This window comes from Halichoeres trimaculatus, unplaced genomic scaffold (genome assembly GCF_033239565.1).
Source record: "Halichoeres trimaculatus isolate MK-OKI-2021-1 unplaced genomic scaffold, fHalTri1.1 fHalTri1_scaffold_10, whole genome shotgun sequence".
NCBI lineage: Eukaryota > Metazoa > Chordata > Actinopteri > Labriformes > Labridae > Halichoeres > Halichoeres trimaculatus.
Window position 1 is genome coordinate 25174326 of NW_027437187.1, and position 19827 is coordinate 25194152.

At 38.9% G+C, this 19827-nt stretch overlaps 1 protein-coding gene across 6 annotated transcripts; it reads left to right on the forward strand.

Moving 5' to 3' along the window:
- The first annotated feature begins 7781 nt into the window (after positions 1–7781).
- On the forward strand, positions 7782–18316 carry mov10l1 (Mov10 like RNA helicase 1). 6 transcript variants are annotated; one of them, XM_074676689.1, is made up of 27 exons: positions 7782–8126; positions 8293–8430; positions 8579–8766; positions 9076–9235; positions 9592–9704; positions 9821–10008; positions 10463–10603; positions 10748–11089; positions 11252–11449; positions 11739–11856; positions 12183–12360; positions 12453–12523; positions 12606–12697; positions 12789–12844; positions 12998–13098; positions 13169–13241; positions 13339–13520; positions 13596–13742; positions 13936–14057; positions 14169–14268; positions 14699–14845; positions 15089–15262; positions 15335–15484; positions 15698–15805; positions 17333–17473; positions 17575–17666; positions 18072–18316. In XM_074676689.1, the coding sequence occupies exons 1-27, from the start codon at positions 8042–8044 to the stop codon at positions 18097–18099; spliced, it is 3633 nt and encodes a 1210-aa protein (XP_074532790.1). In that variant the 5' UTR covers positions 7782–8041; the 3' UTR covers positions 18100–18316. The 6 variants fall into 6 exon arrangements, with proteins under 6 accessions (XP_074532790.1, XP_074532792.1, XP_074532791.1 ...); XM_074676691.1 differs by having other exon boundaries at positions 12998–13092; XM_074676690.1 differs by having other exon boundaries at positions 11742–11856.
- The last annotated feature ends 1511 nt before the right edge of the window (positions 18317–19827 follow it).

Sequence of the window (19827 nt, forward strand, 5' to 3'; positions counted from 1 at the left end):
AATCTAATGTTTAAGATGCACTTTTAACACTTATTTGTCATTTTGTAAGCTATCACCTCTCAACCCCTTTACTGTTTGTAAACAGCGGTGTACAATGGTTTGATTGCGTCTTCTACCCAAATAAAATTGCTTTGTCAGATGTTAAACAACTCTTTGTAAGAAACCACTGAGTGGCTAGAAGACATCAGTGAGTGGACAAATATTCAGATGTTTTTCAGTGGAGAAATCCAACCTGTACCCCAGAGAGGAGTTTGAAAACAAAAATTCAACTTGATACCTATGACTGCATTACCAGTGGACATTTACAGTCTGTGAAATATCAAGACATAAATATGTGTCGGTAAACCAGAAACTCTCTCTAGCCAAAGACAAGTACACAAGCCAGCTAAGTATACAACCTAGTTTATAATAAACAAGCCAGAAAACTTTATGTGCAGGCAGAAAACTACATCTAAAATAACAATAACAATATATATATATATATATATATATATATATATATATATATATATATATATATATATATATATATATATATATATATATATATATTTTTTTTTTTTTTTTTTTTTTTTTTTCAATTTAAGCATTTCTTATTAAAAGTAGCTGTACGGATGACATCTGTTTCCATTAATCACAATTTCAATGTTCACTTATTATTTACCTTCCATATTGAGTCAATGTCATATTAGGTCATAAAGTGAGTCTGGAACCAACTTTTTAATGGACCACACAAAGTAAAAAATTGGATTAAGATTATCAGCAGTTAATATTACTTATTTAAGGTCAGATCTGGTCAACCGAGCTTGGATACAAAAAACAAAAACAAAAGAACATCTAATATCTGGCAGCCACAGAAGTTGCTGGTGTTTCAGTGTAATCTGTGACCCTGTTAACTAGTGACTGACAGCATCTAATCCAAAGACTGTGTAACAGGTAGACATAGTTGTGACATCAGCCATTTGTTTCTGAAACAGGATTTCAAATACACATTGTCGACATGGGCAATACCGAAAATTATGTGGGCTTTAAGCACCCTTACTAACAGTGACAATGTCAATCAGCTGAGCTTTGAGCTGAGCTGTGCCTCTGATTGGACAAATTCGCAACCTTAATATCTTCTTAACTGCTGAGTCAGAGAAAACCCTTAAACAGTGTGTGGCATTAGAGAAATTGGCTATTCAGATGGGAGAGAATGTTTGTACCAGGCTGTAAACATGTTTATTTCTACTGTGAGAGTAGTCTTCTTTTGGCGTGGCGTGTATAGCCCCATTTCCACCAAGTGGTTCAGTTCAGTTCGTCTCTGTACAGTACGCATTTTGTGGCATTTTCATTGACTTATTCCAGGATAGGTCCCCAAGTTGCCAACCCATATTATCCCACTTTTTGGTACCCTTCTGTTGGGGTGCCAGAAATACCATCCGACCCCAGAAGATGGAGATATGAACACTGCAGTCTTTTGATTAAGGTATCATCACCAACTGTGCGACAGGCTGCTGTATTTCTCCTCACGGCACACAGTCTTCTCTGAAACAAAGTTTGATTGCACTTTGTAACAAAAAAGTCACATGGCAATCACAAAGAAGATGAATTGCTGGATGTCTTCCATCCTATCTCTTTATTTACTGTGTTGCGTTTTTCTTCGTCTTTGGATTTATTTACGGGGTTCATGCTTACACGTTCCCTACCAAGAGGGGGCATGGTTGGCTGTGGAAATGCAAAAAGGATGAGACTGTACTGATCCATACCACACCGCTTGGTGGAAATGGGACTTACATGGTTTCTGATACATCCAGAGCCAGCCTCAAGTGGATACTAAAGGAACTGCAGACTTCAACACTTCCGCAATGCAGGAAGAGCTACACATCTGCACAGAAATAGCATTTTGCTGAATGCACTTGAAGTCTTCATGCAGGAACACATTTTTAACTGTTTTCCCCCTTTGTCTACAGCATACTGGAGCCACCTCCTGGATTTTGAGGTGCTTGATTACTAACTCTCATCATATCAGTGGTACCTGTTAAATTTAGAGTCTAGGACAAGGCTCTGCAGTCATCATGCCTTTGTACTTTTGTATTGACCCAGCAAATACTGTAACATGACTATCCCTTGGTGTGAGTTTACATTATGTTACTGGGCACACACAGCTGGAGCATATGCTCACACATAGCTAATGTGGTTCAGTGAATCAGTTTCCTAGGGTGCATGGGGTTGGTTGCAGATACTTGGAGAGAAGAGAAGGTAAAAAAAAAAAAAACATAGAAAAACGGTTAAAGTTTGTAATCACAGGTTAAAAATAGATAAATAAATAAACATATAAAAACAAACAAATGAAGTCAAGCAACATCCCCCATCCACACGCATTGTGGGACTCCCTAAGAGTGAAGGATTCATCCAAGAAAGAGATTTTGGGAAAGGAGCTCAGTGCATTGTTGTTTTTTGTTAACCTCGTCAAACTACTGATTTTTGCCATTCCTATGTAACTAGGTCACTGACTTCTGCTCATGGAGGAGTCCATTCACGAGTAGAGGGTGCTAGATCCATAAATATTTCATATTAGTTTTCCATGGGTCTTGTTAAATGTGTATAGGCAGGCCATTCAGTTTTAGGCTAATCAAACAAAAGGATGGTGATTGTTTTAAGAGGACTTAAGTCTCTGTGATGTATGACGCATGCCCTTCAACCATTAGGCCAACTGGTACCAAAATATTGTCAGTTTTTGTAAAAAAAAAAAAAAAGAACAATCTACAAATTACCATGTGGGGTACAGTGTTTGAATGTTTTAGAAAGGTGCCGTTTGCTAAGCCTTCTATGCTACAGTCAGGGTCCTGCTTACCCTATCAGTATTTAAATCTGCCCTAACAACCTGTTCTTTAAACAGGTTCTTAAAACATCATCTTTCACTTCTTAAATACCAGGCATATGTGGAGAAACAAATGTGTTGTTAGTTCTGGCCAGCAATGAGTTTTTTCCCTACACATTTTAGTTGTACATCTGCTTGTTACAGAGGGGAAGTCTGAGTCCATGTTTAAAATTTGATCAAAGACAACGTGTTTTCCGCCCATTGCAGCTGCCATAATTTATGGCAATTTTTGGTGATTACACAGGGTAAGTAGAGTGTCCACTTATAGTAACACAGAGTTTGAGATTTGAATCTGGTTTTATTTGACTCTTGGCCTCAGTTGCACTCTATTCCCAGGAATTTTTGGAGTGCACAAAGGGTCTGCTGCTGCCCTCTTGTGGTGAAAACAGGGTTGTGCCAACCAGCGAAGACCAAACAAAGAAACAGTTATGATATCAAGTCTGATTTGGTTTCTATGGACGGTTATTAACAGGTCAACCAAGCATAACCCAGCTTCTAAAAAAACGTGGAACAACGTTATTAAAAAATGATAAACAAATTTTACAAATCGTGTAAACTGTGTATTGAATTGGGGGGGGGGGGGGGGGGGGGGGGGGGGGGACAAACACAATATATCAAATTTAAACATTAAAAAGGTAATTGTCACAAATACAAAGAGTTTAAGAGTTTAAGTTAAACTCTTCAGACTTTATAAAATAAATAAATTTGGATTTTGATATTCAATTGAATGCACTAAAAATGCTGAGGTCAGTCTATTAATAAATGTATTTTAAAAGGCAAATATAACTGAACAATATTATTTAATAAAACCCATTTAAAAAAACATATTGAATTGATTAATGAAAATTCGAACTGTAAATAAAAATATGTGCACATTTGATTTAAACAACAAAATCAAAACATAAACCATTCAAATTTAATCCGCCACACTGCATCAAATTAACATTTGTCCTTGAGAAAACACACACTCTCTGCTGCCTCTTTAGCCCTCTCTTTGACGTAATGTGAATAGAATTTGATTTCCAAGCACTCCACTTGCCCCTTGGCACAATGTTCTTTGTGCGTTTTAATGTGTTTGGGAATTAAATTATTTAATCTTTGCTGACTGCAAATGAAAAGAGCCAAAAAGGTTTTGAGAAATTAGATGTGACTTCAGAAACAAATGGAAATATCAAATCAATTTAAAACTCAAACAAACCTGAACCATTTGATATTTTAATGTTTTCATTTTGGTGAGATTTGATGCATGAATTAATGCCTATTTGTTGATTCTTATTTACAGGGTTATCACAGTACTGTAGACACAGAGGAGAATCTTATCCATGTTGACATACCCTCAATTACCAAGGTGAGGAAAACCCAGGAGGAGAAAGGGAGATGCTGAAATCACATATAACTACATGTTTAGACTACATGTTGAGGATGACCAGGTGCCAACATAAAAATACCGTACAAGGGTGTCCTTACATGAATCAATGTTTAATATGTTATTGCATGTTATCTTATCCTTTTAAACCCCCCAAAATACAAATTTCTATTGATAGCATTATCTTATATGGTAACCATCACTAACCATGGTTTTTGTGTGGTTATTAGGATCCAGGTGAGAAAGAAACAAAGCTTGAATCTGAGGATCTTGGACCTGTCTAATTTTTTTATAGGGTATTTTTGCACATTGTTTGATCACTGCTGAAGTATGACCCAGTCTCTGAGCCACATGCTAATCCTATCATCCATGATGACACTCAGAAATCTGACTTTTTCTGCCTACTTTATCATGGTTAATGTAGAGATCAGGCTATGAATTGCAGGATAAAGTGTGAAGAGTTCCTATCATTAAGCTGGTTGTTCTAGATGCATTTATGATATGGTACTAATGCCTGATACCTGACAATCGGTAACAATTTTCAGTGTTTTTGTGGTAAAAAAAAATATTTGATCAATACTAAAATGTATATATTTTTTCAATTTAACATATTTATTCTTTACATTAAAACTTTGTAATGCTGTGCTCATGTCCAGCATGGAAAATCACCTACTCTTCCACTTCCTCATAGTCACAAGGATGCATTTAGGTACCAACATGGTACCTTTTAATTTTACATCAATCTGTACCCAGTTCTTTTGATAGAATTAGGTTGGTACCTATAAAAGTACCTTATTTGGTACCCATCCCTACATTTAATATAATTTTATTGCTGCATATCTGTCAACAATTGATTTTAACTTCCTGAGTTTCTATTTAAATTGCTGGTGCTGAATTCTGCTGAATATATGGTTCATTCAACAGTAGCCACTGAAATATGTGACTTTCTGAAAATAATAGGACCATCATTAGTGAAGATAGTGTGCAGGAGTGGCCCAAGACATTTTCTTTGAGGCACTCCATGTTTCTTAAGTTTCACCTCTCTTTTCATTGATTCGCACAGATTGTTTTCTGTCATTTAAATAGCTATATACCGTAACAATGCATTATTAAAAACCCGCCAACAACAGTTATTCAGTTCTCCCATCATCCCTTCATAATCTAATGTGTCACAGGCTTCTGAAAATCAGACATTACAACACCAACTAACTTCTTCTTCTCCATGTCCTTAAACCAGTTTGGCCTCCTGCCAAACAAACTTACGAGGCAGCTATCACTGAGGGTCTGCATGAGCTCTCTTGTGACTTGACAACAGATATTTCAGACCTGGCAGAGAACACTGACTCCACAATTTGGCCATTGGAGTTATTTCCGCTCTCTCTGACCAAGATGCATGGGTCAGAATCACAATCCTCTCTGTTGTCTTTGCCGCCATCTAGTGTCACATTGTATTTACTACAGGAGCCAAAGCTCCAGGTCTGCAAGCCAACCAGTCTACACCATGCAGGCTGTTTTCCAAACTGCCTTCTGTGTACTACATGTGAATATAGTTACAGTGCAATGCAATTACAGTGAAAAGAAGTCAATCAACATTAGCCCCATGCTAATGGGATGCAGAAACCTATCATACAAGTACAGAATGAGCACATCAATGTGAATGTTCACTTTATATTCAGTAGACTATAGGACAGTTTTCCAGGTTGGCAATCTTAAATCTTCTTAAATGCACTGGGGCCCAGAAAATATATTGATATCTGGAAGAGGAATCTTTGTGTGAGGCTGTTTTAACCTGGATGCAGCAACAAATTGTGTTGATAGACAGTGTTTTTTAAAAGGGGTTTTTGGCCCAGCCAGTAATTACCACCACAGAGTAGTTTATATTGCAGCTACGATGGGGCCAGAGGATCACAGCCCTCAAGTACTTGTTCTTTGCCTGTTTTGGGCCTTTTTGTGAGTATAATTCTTCAGCTTCTGTGTGTCTGTAAAAGTATTATGTGTAACATTATCACCTTAAATACTGTCTTTCAAACTGTTTTCACACATAAGTTATCATTTCTGTACTTCGACACATGTAACAGAATGCATTTCAAAACCCACAAAGTCCCTTTTCAAAAAGGTCCACACAGGGTCGGCCATCATGACCAGGGTGTTGTCCACACAGTAAACTTGTAGGTACTTCATCCCCCTGTTCTTCATGTCCTCTCATAATGCATTGTCAACCAGAGCATGGTACAGGCCCCCATTCCCATCTGAACACAGACAATGGCTGTTTTCCCAAATTGCATAGCCTACAATAATGGTGCCTACAATTTTGGCTGAAATTGAGTATGTTGCAGGAATTATACAAAAAGTTGCAAAATCAGCAGTATACCAAAATCCCCAGATGTCCTACTCTTTTTGGAACATTTTTCTACCTTGCATACTGTTTCCTACCACGCATGTCGCTAACGCTGGTTGTCTATGCAGGTGGCAGGTTTTGGTGAATTAACGCCATCCACTGGAATAAGTAGGCATTATACAACATTCCACATGGAAAAGCAGTAGGCAGTATGCCTACCATACCCTTCTGACTACCAGTAGTTCAAATTTGTCCTCTGTGGAGGACAAATTTGTTAACCTAAATATCTTCCACTTACTTCACACTACTGAATAAACTCCTCATGCTATCTACAGAGGACATTTGGGGCTTTTCAATGATACCAGATGTGAAGGAGTGGGGCTTTGGTACCTTTCTCTTTTTTATTAAGGAAAATGGCATCCATCAGTGGAAGTGCAATTTATGGGAAGAGGAAAAGTAAGTGTATAAAACTTATTAATAAGCAAATTTTCGCTTGAAATTTTGGTGGCATATTTTGTATGGGACTCTTGACAACAGATCTGAACACTGTCTGAATATTTTTTATTGTATTTTAGCATTGTAATATACTAGTAATATATCTGAAATATAAAAAAACTATTTTTTTTCCAAAAAAATGTGTTCAGTATTCTAATAACCTCACAAAGATTGGGGAATCTTCAAATATTTGTGATTGGACAGTATTTTTTTTCCTGGTAGTCAGGAGGATAAAAAATTCTCGTCAACTCATCTTGAACACCTCAAAATTGGACAAACTACAATGATCCAATTAATTAACATACAAAAACATACTTTTTGGTTTAGTGGAGGACAAGAAAGCACAGTTTGGGAATAATAATTTAATCATCTTGGCTAAGTTTTTCATACACAAATGTCGCTTTTTAAAAGTTACTCCAATATTTAAAGCATTTCAAAATGAGATCAATATATATATAAAAATGTATGAAATGTAATTCTCAAAAAGCCCAATGTCTATATGAGTACCTTCTTTAATTCCTGATTGACCGCTTGTGTTTTATTTATTTATTTTTCTTTCTTTTTTTGTGTGTGTGTTTTATGTAAGTTATCTTTTTGTTATTATTGTGATTGCTCAGTCTTTTTCTTGTTAGACTGTTTTCACTTGAAAGTGATGCCTTGTTGATTTGTACATTGACAATAAAAAAAAAAAAAAAACTCATCTTGGACCAACACGCCGAACTCGAGGTGAAACCACACCCACCTGGAGCAATGGCGATTGTCCTTTTCCCAGTAGGATGACAAGCTACCAGATCATCCTCTGTTCAAACTTAAGGACGTCTGACGACTTCAAACCAAAACATATGTGATATTTGAATGCTGCTTACAGTTTCAATTTAGTGTCTTAAGGGCTTTATCTCGTTTGAATTATTGGACCTTTACGCCGGTCACGAAACACTCCACGTGCGCGTATCCTAAGAGTGTTTCGGACTTGAACCGGATGCGCGCCTGTTTTCACTTACGGCATGTCGCTAACTTTGCACCCACGCTAGCTAGAAAATCCAACGAGTCTACTACCTCGCCAGGTGTGTTGTTCTGTATTTCTCCTGCGAGGGTTAGTTTGAAATAAGTACATTTTTCTGTGTTCATGCAAATACTATAAAATGTACGGCGACCTGTTTTAAATTTTGGATGGTGATAATTGCTAAGCTAGTCGTGTTGGATAAATTTTAACCTTTCTTATACTTTCAGACTCTATTTTCCTTCTTCGCTTCCTCGATATCTTTAGAAACATGCTGACTGCTGTGCGATATATGCTGTCCAAGCTGGTTTCTCCACTGTGGAGGACAGAGGAGGTGGATGAAGAAGGCATTTTTGTTGGTGCAACGGGTAATTGCATGGCTGTCTCTAGTCTTGCTAGATAAGCTAACTTTGAGTAGCTTTTAACTTTCTAATCCCATTGAATGAAACCCTAAAACAGCTTAAAGAAGGAAGGGTAGTTATTTTTTTTTTTTGGTCAATGTCTCTTGCTGACAAGGCATCGAGGATATTCGCCACCTGCGGGGAAGCATGGTGACCCAACTGTGCCTCGACTACGGCATTATCGACGATACGGTCTATTTCACAAGCGCGGAGGTGTTAGGTGGAGTGCCACTAAAAAAGGGGGACCTGGTTGACTGCATCGCAGTGAGAGATGGTGCCCAAAGGGGATGGAAAGCTGTAAGAGTGAGTGTCCTTTGTCTGTAGCCAGAGATTGAAGTCAGTATGCTGTGTCATTGAAAGAAAAAACAACACTTGATACGTACAAAATAACTTTGTCATGCATATAAACTCAGATATTGGTGTATACTGTTGCTGTCTTGACCTTCATGATTGGGGACAAAATAGTTATAGAATTTTATGTCTGAATTTAGCTTGTTTCTAATGTTTAGGTATTTTTGTCTGTCCCTGGTAATAATAATGCAAGGAAGGCTTGGAAAATTGCCAGTTATCATAAATGTTGTAAAAAATGTGTCACACATTACTGTAATGCAGGTGGAGAAGAGTGCAGATGCTTGGGAGGACGGTGGGAGAACATCCCTAGAAAGTGACTGTATGCAGCTGAGGCCTCTCATTGGCACAGTCACGTCTTTTGATGGGGATGGAGGCTTCATCAACCAGACAACATACTTTCCATGCTGCAGCCTTTGCGATGGTACTGATGCACACTAAGCTGTAATGCCTAATCAGCAGCCTTTGTCAAAATAATGTAGCCCCATCAGCCAACCTGTTCTCTGAGATCTGAAACATTTACTAGACACACTATGCACGCACTAAAAGGGCTTTATAAGTATATTTTGCTTTGCATAAACTTCCCCAGTTGAAATTTGACCAGTCACCCTCAGAATTAAAGCTCTTTACTGTTCTAGCAAGCTCTGATATTTTACAGTTGCTGTTTGCCTGTGGCTTACAAAAATAACAACAACACTAGCATGTATATACACATGGCTCAAGACTCTTGTTTGCTTTTCCTGACCACTGGAGTTTATGTTTCCCCCTCCATTTCACAAGGCTATGAGCCAGTGAAAGGAGACTGGGTCCAAGCTAAATATTTCATCCATCCATCCCAGTGGACCACCCAAGCACAGTCTGTAGCTCCTTTACGCTATTGCCGCCTTTACAAGGTAAAGAGTGATCCAAATTTTGTGTCAACCTACTAACATCAAGGTTATGAGCCCTAATTTGTGTCTGTCATCGTTACACTATTTTAACATTCTGCTGAATGGTGATCTGTCTTCAGGTGCATGTGACCACTGTGTATGGTAACAGTGGAGTTGTGGATGACAGTGTCTTCTTCACCCTTGAATCTCTGCTGCTGCCTGCACTCTACAAGCCTTCGCAGGGGGACCTGGTCAACCTGGTAATGGTGGAGAGCAGTCAATCCTTCTATAGTTGGAGAGCTTTGTGCATGGCACCCTGCCTTGAGAGGTACAAATCTAAACAATGGACCAAAAGTGTTTTAATCATACTGTATAGCTGTGCCAGAAGGCCTTATATATGAAGAATCACCAGTTTCTTATTCTGTTAATTCATCTGTATTTCTTTCTTGAGTGTTTGCCTGTGAAATGTGGGGTAAAAACAGAGGCTGAAGTGATGACTCAGAGTCTGAAAAGGCAAAAAACTGGGTTCTAAATTGGCTCATATATTTATGTATATATTATAATACACCAGCATGGTAAAGCCAGCAATAAATCTGTTGCACAAAAGTAGAAATAGTGTCAGTGTCACTATTTTACTTAATGAAAGATGGCGCAAACATGAACTTATTGTTCATCTTCTAAGAGAGAAATAAGAGATTATGAATGGTTGTAATATTTCTCTCAGTTTTACTTTGAATTATTTAATTTATTGATCTGATTTTAAAAAAAAATTCTTCTTGCAGTGCAAAATGTCCTTTGCCACTTGTTTCGGAGGATAAACTCAGTAACATTCTTGAAGACAAAGGCGGCCTGGAAGTAACAACGTATGGCCAGTTTGGAGATGTGATGATAGGGGATGAACGGAGCCTGGTACTATGGATACAGTGAGTGACCACTAGCCTCCTTAAAATATGGTTAAGATTTGTTATATTTTGGTGGTACCGTCCAGGACAACTTTTGTTACCTGTTAGTATTTTGATCTGCAGCATGAAAACATCAAAGGTCTTTTTTTTTTTCTCTTATGACAGAAATAAAGGTTCAGATACCCACAGGCTGAAGTGCTGTGACTTTGCTGGCTGGGACTCAAGAGAACAGTTCACTCTAGTTCCTGTAAAAGGCTCAAAACCCCTGACACAGGAAGAACTACAGTTGCAACGAAACTGCCCAGAGCCTTCAGAAAACTGCCCAGAGCCTTCAGAAAACTGCCCAAAGCCTTCAGAAAACCACACAAATGGAGGCAAAGAGTTAGTCAAAGAAAATGATGAGCAGCAGAAGGACATAAACCATGCATCCAGAGTTCGGAGAGAGGAAAGAGATGTGGATATTGCACCAGGAGAGAGGCTGGCTGTCGAAGTTGCCTGCCAAGCTAAGTGAGTTAAATTGCCTGTACCACTTTGGGTGACACTTTTTAACAGCAGACACAGAAGGAGGACGCATGGACTAATAATATGTTTTTTCTGTAGCTTTAATGACACATCAAAGACATCTTCTTTTTATTAAACTGTGCTTGATGCGATGTGGGATATTCCTAGGAGCCTTGGGAGGTGTGCTGAGCTCCTGTTACTGCACTTCTCCTCGTTCACCATCGGGAGGCGCCTGGAGGTCACTGTGAGCAGTGAGGAGACCAGTTTGCTGCAGCCCTCTGTGCCTTACAGTCCCAGTGATGCTGGCCCTGTTTTAGCAACACCTGCTCATGTGATCACTGTGACTGCTCCAAAAGACCAACCACGGTACAAAACCATCTGTCTCTATTGCTGCCTAAGGAAGGACGACAAGCTTGAAATAATATATCTAATTTTGACAACATACCTGACACAGTAACAATTTAATTATACATACTGTTTTCAAGCAATGCAGTTGATTAGAAAAGATCAATAGATGAATGAAGCATACCCAAACAAAAAAACATCCTTTTTTAAGTTTAACGCCTTTCTGCATTTTATATATTAGATGTATCTAAAAAATGTTTTGCTTTTTAACAGAAAGAGTGACGTCACATTTTTGACACTTTTCTACCAGTAGGCTCTCGAAGCGACGGCTGCCTAACTTCCTACCCAGCTATCCAGTGCCCCAGGCTCTCAGAGACTGTGTGGAAGCAAAGAGTGATGTTCTGGTAGTTCAGCCCTGCCTTGGAGAGGTGAGGGCAACAGTAAAAGGCTGGTTACTACTATGAAACTAACAATGTAAGACTTCATAATTAAGAGCTGGATCAGTGCCACTTGCACGTTAAATGTGTTGTTACACGGTGCATTAAAGCACTCTGGCTAGTAAAGTTCTGGGCATCTTTATTAAACTAGCAAGGACAAGTTTGATATTAAGTGGAAGTTATTCACTGTGTGGAAGCAGTCTGTTTGAGATGCTCTTTTTTGTGTTCTCTAGAAAGAAAGTGTAATCTCAAATCAAGTCTTCCAGAGATCATAATGGATATCAGACTTTTTTCTCCTGCTTTATGCCTTCCCTCAGGCACTGTCACCATCAAACAGGCTTTTACGTTTCTCAACCCTTCTCTGGCTGGAAGAGCTGCATGCAGAGATGGAGCTCAGAGAATTCACCATCAACGGGGCACTTCTCAGAAAAGGAGCAGTCTACCTGCACCTCGAAGTTCTTGGGTTGGCTGAAGGCAGACCCAGTCTTTTTATAGGTGAGAATGCCTTAAAGCTTAAAGCTTAAAGCTTTTGATTGTTAAATGGTTGCAAAGGTTCATCATTGACGGGAAGAGAGCTGTCTTTGCAGGTGACAGAGTTGTACTGAAAAAAGCACAGAGGGACGGTGTGTTAATGGAGTATGTGAGCTATGTCACGGAGGTACAAACATTTTGCATTTTCCACGATCAACATACTGCTGTGTGAATGTGGAGCTGATGTTTTGCTCTGTCTTGGCTCTCAGATTAACGATGAGGATGTCAGTTTGAGGGTGAACGCCGAGTTTCAGCGAGCCTACCTGGGGGAGCCACTTGATGTTGAGTTCTCTTTCAACAGGTTAGACGAGATAGTATGCTCAGTCACATACCTCAACCAGAATAATACCTCACAGTTGTAATACCAGTGTTTTCACTGCCTGCCTCATCAGGTTGACCACGAGGCGATGTCACTATGCACTTGAACAGACTAAACTGTTTGGGGAAAGTAAGTTGCATTCCTTCAATATTCCTTCAGTGCTTGGAGTTTGGGTTGTTGTGAGAAATAGAATAGTCTCTCAAAACCATTCATATATGTGAATATAAGATGGCAAATGAACTCTTCTCGATTTTCCTCTAAAATTTAAACATTGTTTTCTAGTTCTCTTTCCCTCCAAAGTGACTCTTCAGCCTCCTCAGTGGACAGGAGATTGGATTGAGGAGCCTGAGCAAAACAAAATTACAAAGGACAATGAGGTGAAAGTAAGCAACTCAGAAAACATCTTCAAACTAAGGTCTAGTTTTGAATAATATTTCTGCCTTCTCCAACCAGGCTCCATTCTTAGGAAATGGGGAGATGTCAAACTTCTCAGTCGGCATGAAGTCTAAGGCTACGCAGACCAAAGGTGCAAGTATTATATTTCTGTTTTGGTATAACCATCCATTGCCTGTTCATTTATATAAAAATCAACCGAAACAACAACAAATATTTAATCCCTCTAGATGGCAGACTACCATCTAAACCTATTCCCAGCAAAGGGCATTTCTTCAACCCCAACCTTAACCCTCCTCAGAAGGAAGCAGTGAAGAGGATATTGGCAGGAGAGTGTAGGCCAGCTCCATATGTGCTGTTTGGACCTCCAGGGACTGGAAAGACTATCACCCTCATAGAGGCCATTCTGCAGGTACATGTGAAAAAACATTTGGGTAAAAGCTTGGCTCAAAGCTTGTGTGACTAACTGGAGTGTTTCTGCCAACAGGTTTATCACTTTTTGCCCAGTAGTCGGGTACTTGTATGTACCCCTTCCAACAGTGCTGCTGACCTCATCTGCATCCGCTTACACGACAGTGGCTTCCTGCATGCTGCAAGTTTGGCACGTGTGAATGCATCCTGTAGGCAGGAAGAGGTACTGAACAAATTTAGGCACCAGACACCCGTCATTTACTGAGTTTGGATGAAAACATAACAACATACATGCTGCAGTGTGCAATAAGATTCTATACTGATACTCACACTCTCACTGTTTCTACTTTTAGTACACACTGGCTTATCATTTGAAGTATAAATGCCACAGTAATATAATTGTTTGCTTTTATTAGTCCATCCCAGAGGTGCTGAGACAGTACTCGAAGGCTGGAGAGGACATCCGTCATGCCTCTTTTCACAGGATCGTGGTCAGCACGTGCTCCAGTGCTGGGATGTTCCACAGCGTAGGAATACAGTAAGACCCTGCAGACTGCAGTAGGGATAGTTGTCAGTTTAGTTTTTAAATCAGCATCTTTTGTCCAAATCTTCTACTTTGAAGTCCTCCAACTAACTTCTTTTTCTTCAGTGTGGGACATTTTACCCATGTGTTTCTGGATGAGTCAGGCCAGGCCACAGAACCAGAGGCCCTGATTCCCATGAGTCTCATATCAGAGAAGGATGGACAGGTCAGCACCAATTCACTGATAAAGTAATATCTGATGTTCAGAATTCTGCCCAGTACTTTTCCCTTGTGTGTAAGCATGTTTCTCATAGGTATCAGGTGTAATTTGGATCACTTGTGTTTCTAGTGTTGACTTATAACAAGAACTGATGTTTTCTATCAGTCATTTTACCTGTTAATATTTCTCTGCATCATTTTTCCATGTCAGTGGTCTCATCTGGTTTTGTGCAGGATTCCCTGCATATTTAATGTAACTGATTCTTGACTCGAAGAATCTTGAATCTTGTATGCTTATGAAGTCTGTGATAAAAATGATCTTGGATAGATGTGGGGTTTTGAGGGACGAATAGTTCCAAACATAAAGCAGTGAGTTAATAACAAATCTCAGTTTTGTTGATTGTTGATCATCTTAAATTTCCACATCATCTGCTCAGATAGTGTTGGCCGGAGACCCCTGTCAGTTGGGTCCAGTGGTGAAGTCCAAGCTGGCCACTGCCTTTGGCCTGGGGGTGTCTTTGTTAGAGAGGCTGATGGCCAACCCACTCTACTCCAGACATGACTGGGGTTACAACCCTAACCTGGTGGGTGTTCTTGGAATACAATAAAATGTGTTTTTGACATTGTCTAAAATAGCCCAAATGTTTCACATGTTGCAGAGGCTGAGCTACATGACACTGCATGTAGTGTGTTACATAATCATCTGTCTTTATTTTGTTGCTAACTTTGAAACTAGTTAGCTTTCGGAGTAAAAAGAATTACAAAAGCGCTGTGGAAAACTAAATTGCATAAATGATGATGACTTGTTTTTTGTCTTACTATTGTAGGTGACGAAGCTGATCTACAACTACCGTTCACATGAGGCCTTGCTAACACTACCTTCCAAGCTCTTCTACCAGGATGAGCTGGTTGTGAAAGCCCCCCGGACCACCGTAGACTCTCTCTGCCAGTGGAAAATCCTTCCCAAAAAAGACTTCCCTCTGCTTGTCCATGGCGTCAGGGTGAGAACTCTGAAAGAATTTGACCGCAGTTCACCGTCTAGATTTATCTGACGGGCTTTGCTCTGCTCCTAGGGTACAGAAATGAGAGAGGGTAACAACCCATCTTGGTTCAACCCAGTGGAGGCTGTTCAGGTCATGCTCTACTGCTGCCAGCTGGCCAAGAAGCTGTACAACCCAGTCAGTGTCTCTGACATCGGTATCATCGCTCCTTACAGGAAGCAGGTAACACCACACAGTTTATCAATCAAATATTTAGAGATCATATGTAATCAATAGTTTTTTTTTTTTAATTGAGTTTTTCAGTGTTTATATGGCTTCTAGAGAGAGCAGAAGGACAGCGTTAATTCAGTGTAACTCCACATACAAATCAAGTTGCTGAAGTATATTTTTCAAAGCATGCCTTGATATTGTCTTTGTGTTATTTGGTAACTGCAGTGTGAGAAGATTCGACTTCTACTGGGTAAGGTGGGCCTGTCTGACATCAAAGTTGGCTCTGTAGAGGAGTTCCAGGGACAAGAATTTCTGGCCATCATCATGTCCACGGTAGGCTGAAAAAAAAATGAATTACTCAGTTATAAACATGAGGATATGCTTTTCTCTAAATGATGACTTTGTTGTTTTTCATTGTCATGATGCAAAGAAATAATGGTCAAGCGGTGGCTGATTGAGTTTTTAAAACTGTTTCTTAGCACCACCATGTGGTCATTTGCTGTAGTTTTGTTGGAAGACATGTTTTTAGGTGTTGCAGTTTTTCATATCGTGACAAATGATATACAAAAGAAGCTCATTGAATGCCAGAAACAAAGAAGTTGATGGAAACCTAAAACTGCCACTTAGAAAAACACTAAAACATGGAGGAAGTAATTCAGTCATATCAACTCATTTTCTTAAGACCTGTCTTTCAGTCCTCGCTTTCCACTCATCTCTTATTTGGTTATCTTCTGGAATATCACTGCGCCCTGGGATGTTTCAGCTGCTGGCTGGTGACTGCGCTGATAAAAACAGATTATCATTGTTGTTCCTCGACCTTGTTGGAATAGGAACCTTGGCTTTATATATTTCCATACATCAGTATATATTACACTATCATTTTCATTTAAATGTTACCACTGTAATAACTAACTTTTTATACTTAAGTACATTTTAACATTGGTTGTCTGCATTACCAAGATGAGGTCTGGAAAAAAAACAGCAAATTTTTGTCCAACAGAAATAAACTGGGCAAAGTTTCACATTGACATTGAGAGCTAAGGCAACAGAAAGCTTACGTATGAGTCTGACTGACTATTTTCATTATGAAGCTTCAAAGTGGATCAGGTCAGTTTGGAGCAAGTACAATAATAATACCAAAGTTTGTGTTGATATAGATTTGTCTAACAGTGTTTTGTAAATTATAAATGAGACAGTGACAAATCATGATTGGTATCAAAAATTTGTTTTAAACTTGTTAAAACAATATGTTACATGTTAGTTTAAATGTGTAGTGTGCAGTTCTGTTGGTGTCACAGTATTTTATGACATTTCTACCATTTTTAACCATATAAAGAATCAGTCCCATTGAATTGTCAAATGGTGCACAAAACCATGACAAGTTATTTGTTATAGAATTTCATCTCAAAGTTTATTTAAAACGTATCATTTCTTAACTTGAGATTACGTGTTGTGTTGTACTGAGCAAGTCAGTTTGCTGTACCCATCATTATTTTCTCTCTATCTCTGGGTCTGTTGGTTTAAAATCAATTCAAATTTAATTTTTACACTTTAGTAGACTGCTAAAATCTTTCCCATTGTAATTTTTTTGCGCAATTTAAGAAACGTTAATTACATCAAATGACATTTATCAGTTACTTGTCTTTCACTCAAATATAAATTAATAGAAAGTAATATGTGTATTAAAGCATAACATCTATTTTTTCCTAATATCTCCTACAGTATAAGTGCATATCAGTAGTCAAGTCCGTTTTTTTTGTTCATGTGTAGTGCATTTGTTTTGGTTTCAATCATCGTCACACTTAGATAAAAACTGAGGTTATGTAGGTTTCATTATTTCTTCATTCTCTTATAAAATAGGTGCGCTCTAATGAATCACTGCAAGGTAACGATTTGCAGAGTGCGCTTGGCTTCCTGGCCAACCCAAAACGCTTCAATGTGGCGGTCACTCGTCCCAAAGCCCTGCTAATTATTGTTGGAAACCCACACATACTCATTAGGGTAAGTAACCGAACAGCTGTTTTATATCAAGTGTTTTTATCAACAGTTCAATGCCACACGCTCGGCCTGGTACAGATCTTTGATATCCTGATGTCTTTCAGGATCCGTGTTTCAGGGCTCTGCTGCAGTACTGCTTCATTAATGGAGCGTACGTGGGCTGTGACCCCCCTTCTTCCCTCAGAGACACTAAGATGTATGTAAACTAATCAGCTATCCTGAAGTCTTTAATCAGAAGAATCCTTAAACCTGAATTAGAAGTAATTTTCTGAGATGACTTATATATAATTTAAAAAAGCATTTGAAATCTTGCAGAAGAATGCAGGCTTCAGCATAGACAGTGCTCTTTTGTTTGGGGACAGAAGGTTCAAGCTCAGTTCTGTAGTAAGGTCACAATTGAAAAATTTGATTTATCGCCAGCTGTATCTTTCATATTCCTTCTGATCAGATTCAACCTGTTTGCTTCAATAAATGTGTTTTTTTATGGAGACCCAAGCATTTTTATTCTAATTAGTGTTGCTATGGGAGTATTGCTAGCCTTATATTTAATGATTTCCTTGTCAATGTAAACACTAACATTTCTCTTTTTTTAACTCTACAGTGCTGCAGAGGAGCCAAGGAGTAAATAACAGGACGATGCAGTCATCAAGGGAGTAGTCATCCTGACTGACGAATCATGTCCTGGGTTGTTTTTCATACACATTTCCATATCTTTTTACTGTTTACTATAACAGCTTTAACTGTCTTGATTAATGTTATTTCCTGGTTTATGTGAATGTTCTTCATCAGAGCGTTAGAAATAAAGATCACCCTAGTTTGAACAGCAGAAGTATTTCTGTCTTGTGATTATTTAAGCTGATGTGCTTGACCGTGCATGAGATTTTTCAAGGAAACCGTCACACATAAAGGATAAGTCATTGTTTACTGCGTCATAGCAGCTGTGCTGTCTTTGCCACAAGAATAAACCCAGTAGCATTGACCTGATTTTAGATATGAATGTTTACACTGCTTTACTGTCTCCTCTGAGTACGCAAGAAAGGAGTTTATCCTCACGTCTGTAGTTTCCAAGTTGTCTGCTCACCTCGGCGTGGCAGCGTCTGCCCACAAGGTTGGAGACTGGATGTGACAATTGAGTGCTTCTGACAGTCTACACAGGGACTGTCAGTCCCACTGGAGCCCAGTAGGATGGTGAGGGGGGGTTGTGGGGGACGGGGAGAGAAAAGAAGCAAATGGGGGTTAAAGCTCTTGAATTGATGAGTCTCTTATGTGCAAGAAGGAGACAGCTTTTATCTGCATTCACTGTGGCAATGGAGGCCATATTAGACACCCATCCCCACCCCGCCTGCCTTTGATGTGTGTCTCAGGTGTTAGTTCTGCTTTCCTCTACGATGTGTGTAGGCTCCTGTTGTGGGCAATGTTAACTTTATTACAAAAAACTGCATTCTTTCTAAGAGGGTTAAGACATTCCAGTTGACATCCTTCCTCGATGCAGGACGATATATCTGTAGTTGGTGTAAACAAAGTGACCTCTCAATTTTATCCCAAATAATAATGTAACCTATAACACTTCTAGGTTGCAGTTGTCCAAATGAGTGACCAGTCTTTTTTTAGTCTGTTACAGATTTGTCTTCAGATTAGGTGGCACAGACTTTTCTTTCCACATGAGAGGAAAGTAATCATATAATATATTTAGCAGATGAACTGCGCCGAAAAGTATAAAATGTTGGCGTACAAACATACTCACAACATGCTGACCCCAAACCTGTAAAAAAAAAGCATGAACATGTTATATTTATACCGGCCTGTATTAAAAGAAAAAAAAAAGACTCCAAATGTGTACCTTTTGTTAAAAGATTTTGATGTGCTGATCAGTAACTATTGTTGCCAGATTATTATAATAAAGAGTCTGAGCCTGAGATCCTTTACCCTCTAGAAATGGATTGTTAACATTTGTATATTTCAATAGACATACATTTAAATGAAATTTCTGGAGTATTCCTGTTAAATTACAAATTCTATTATCCACAGTTGAAGTACAAAAACCATGGATGTAAATGTTTTGTTTGTATGATAAAACTCAGTAGTTACTGCAGGCGTATTTGCTGGATGTCTTGGAACTATCAAAGCAAAATTTAGAGACAATGCTGACTAATTTATGAACAAAGGGTTGGTTTTGTCAAGAACTGTTCCACATGAGCCTGGTACTGCAGTTTCAGGGCTTGTCTCAGAGACTTTGTCTCTAAATTGTTGTATATGAGATATTTTCATGAAAGCTTATTGGAGTTGTGTTTGACAGACAGGTGCCCAACCTTTTAGCTCATACTCTATCACTTTCTCATTAACCGAGGTAGAGCAGG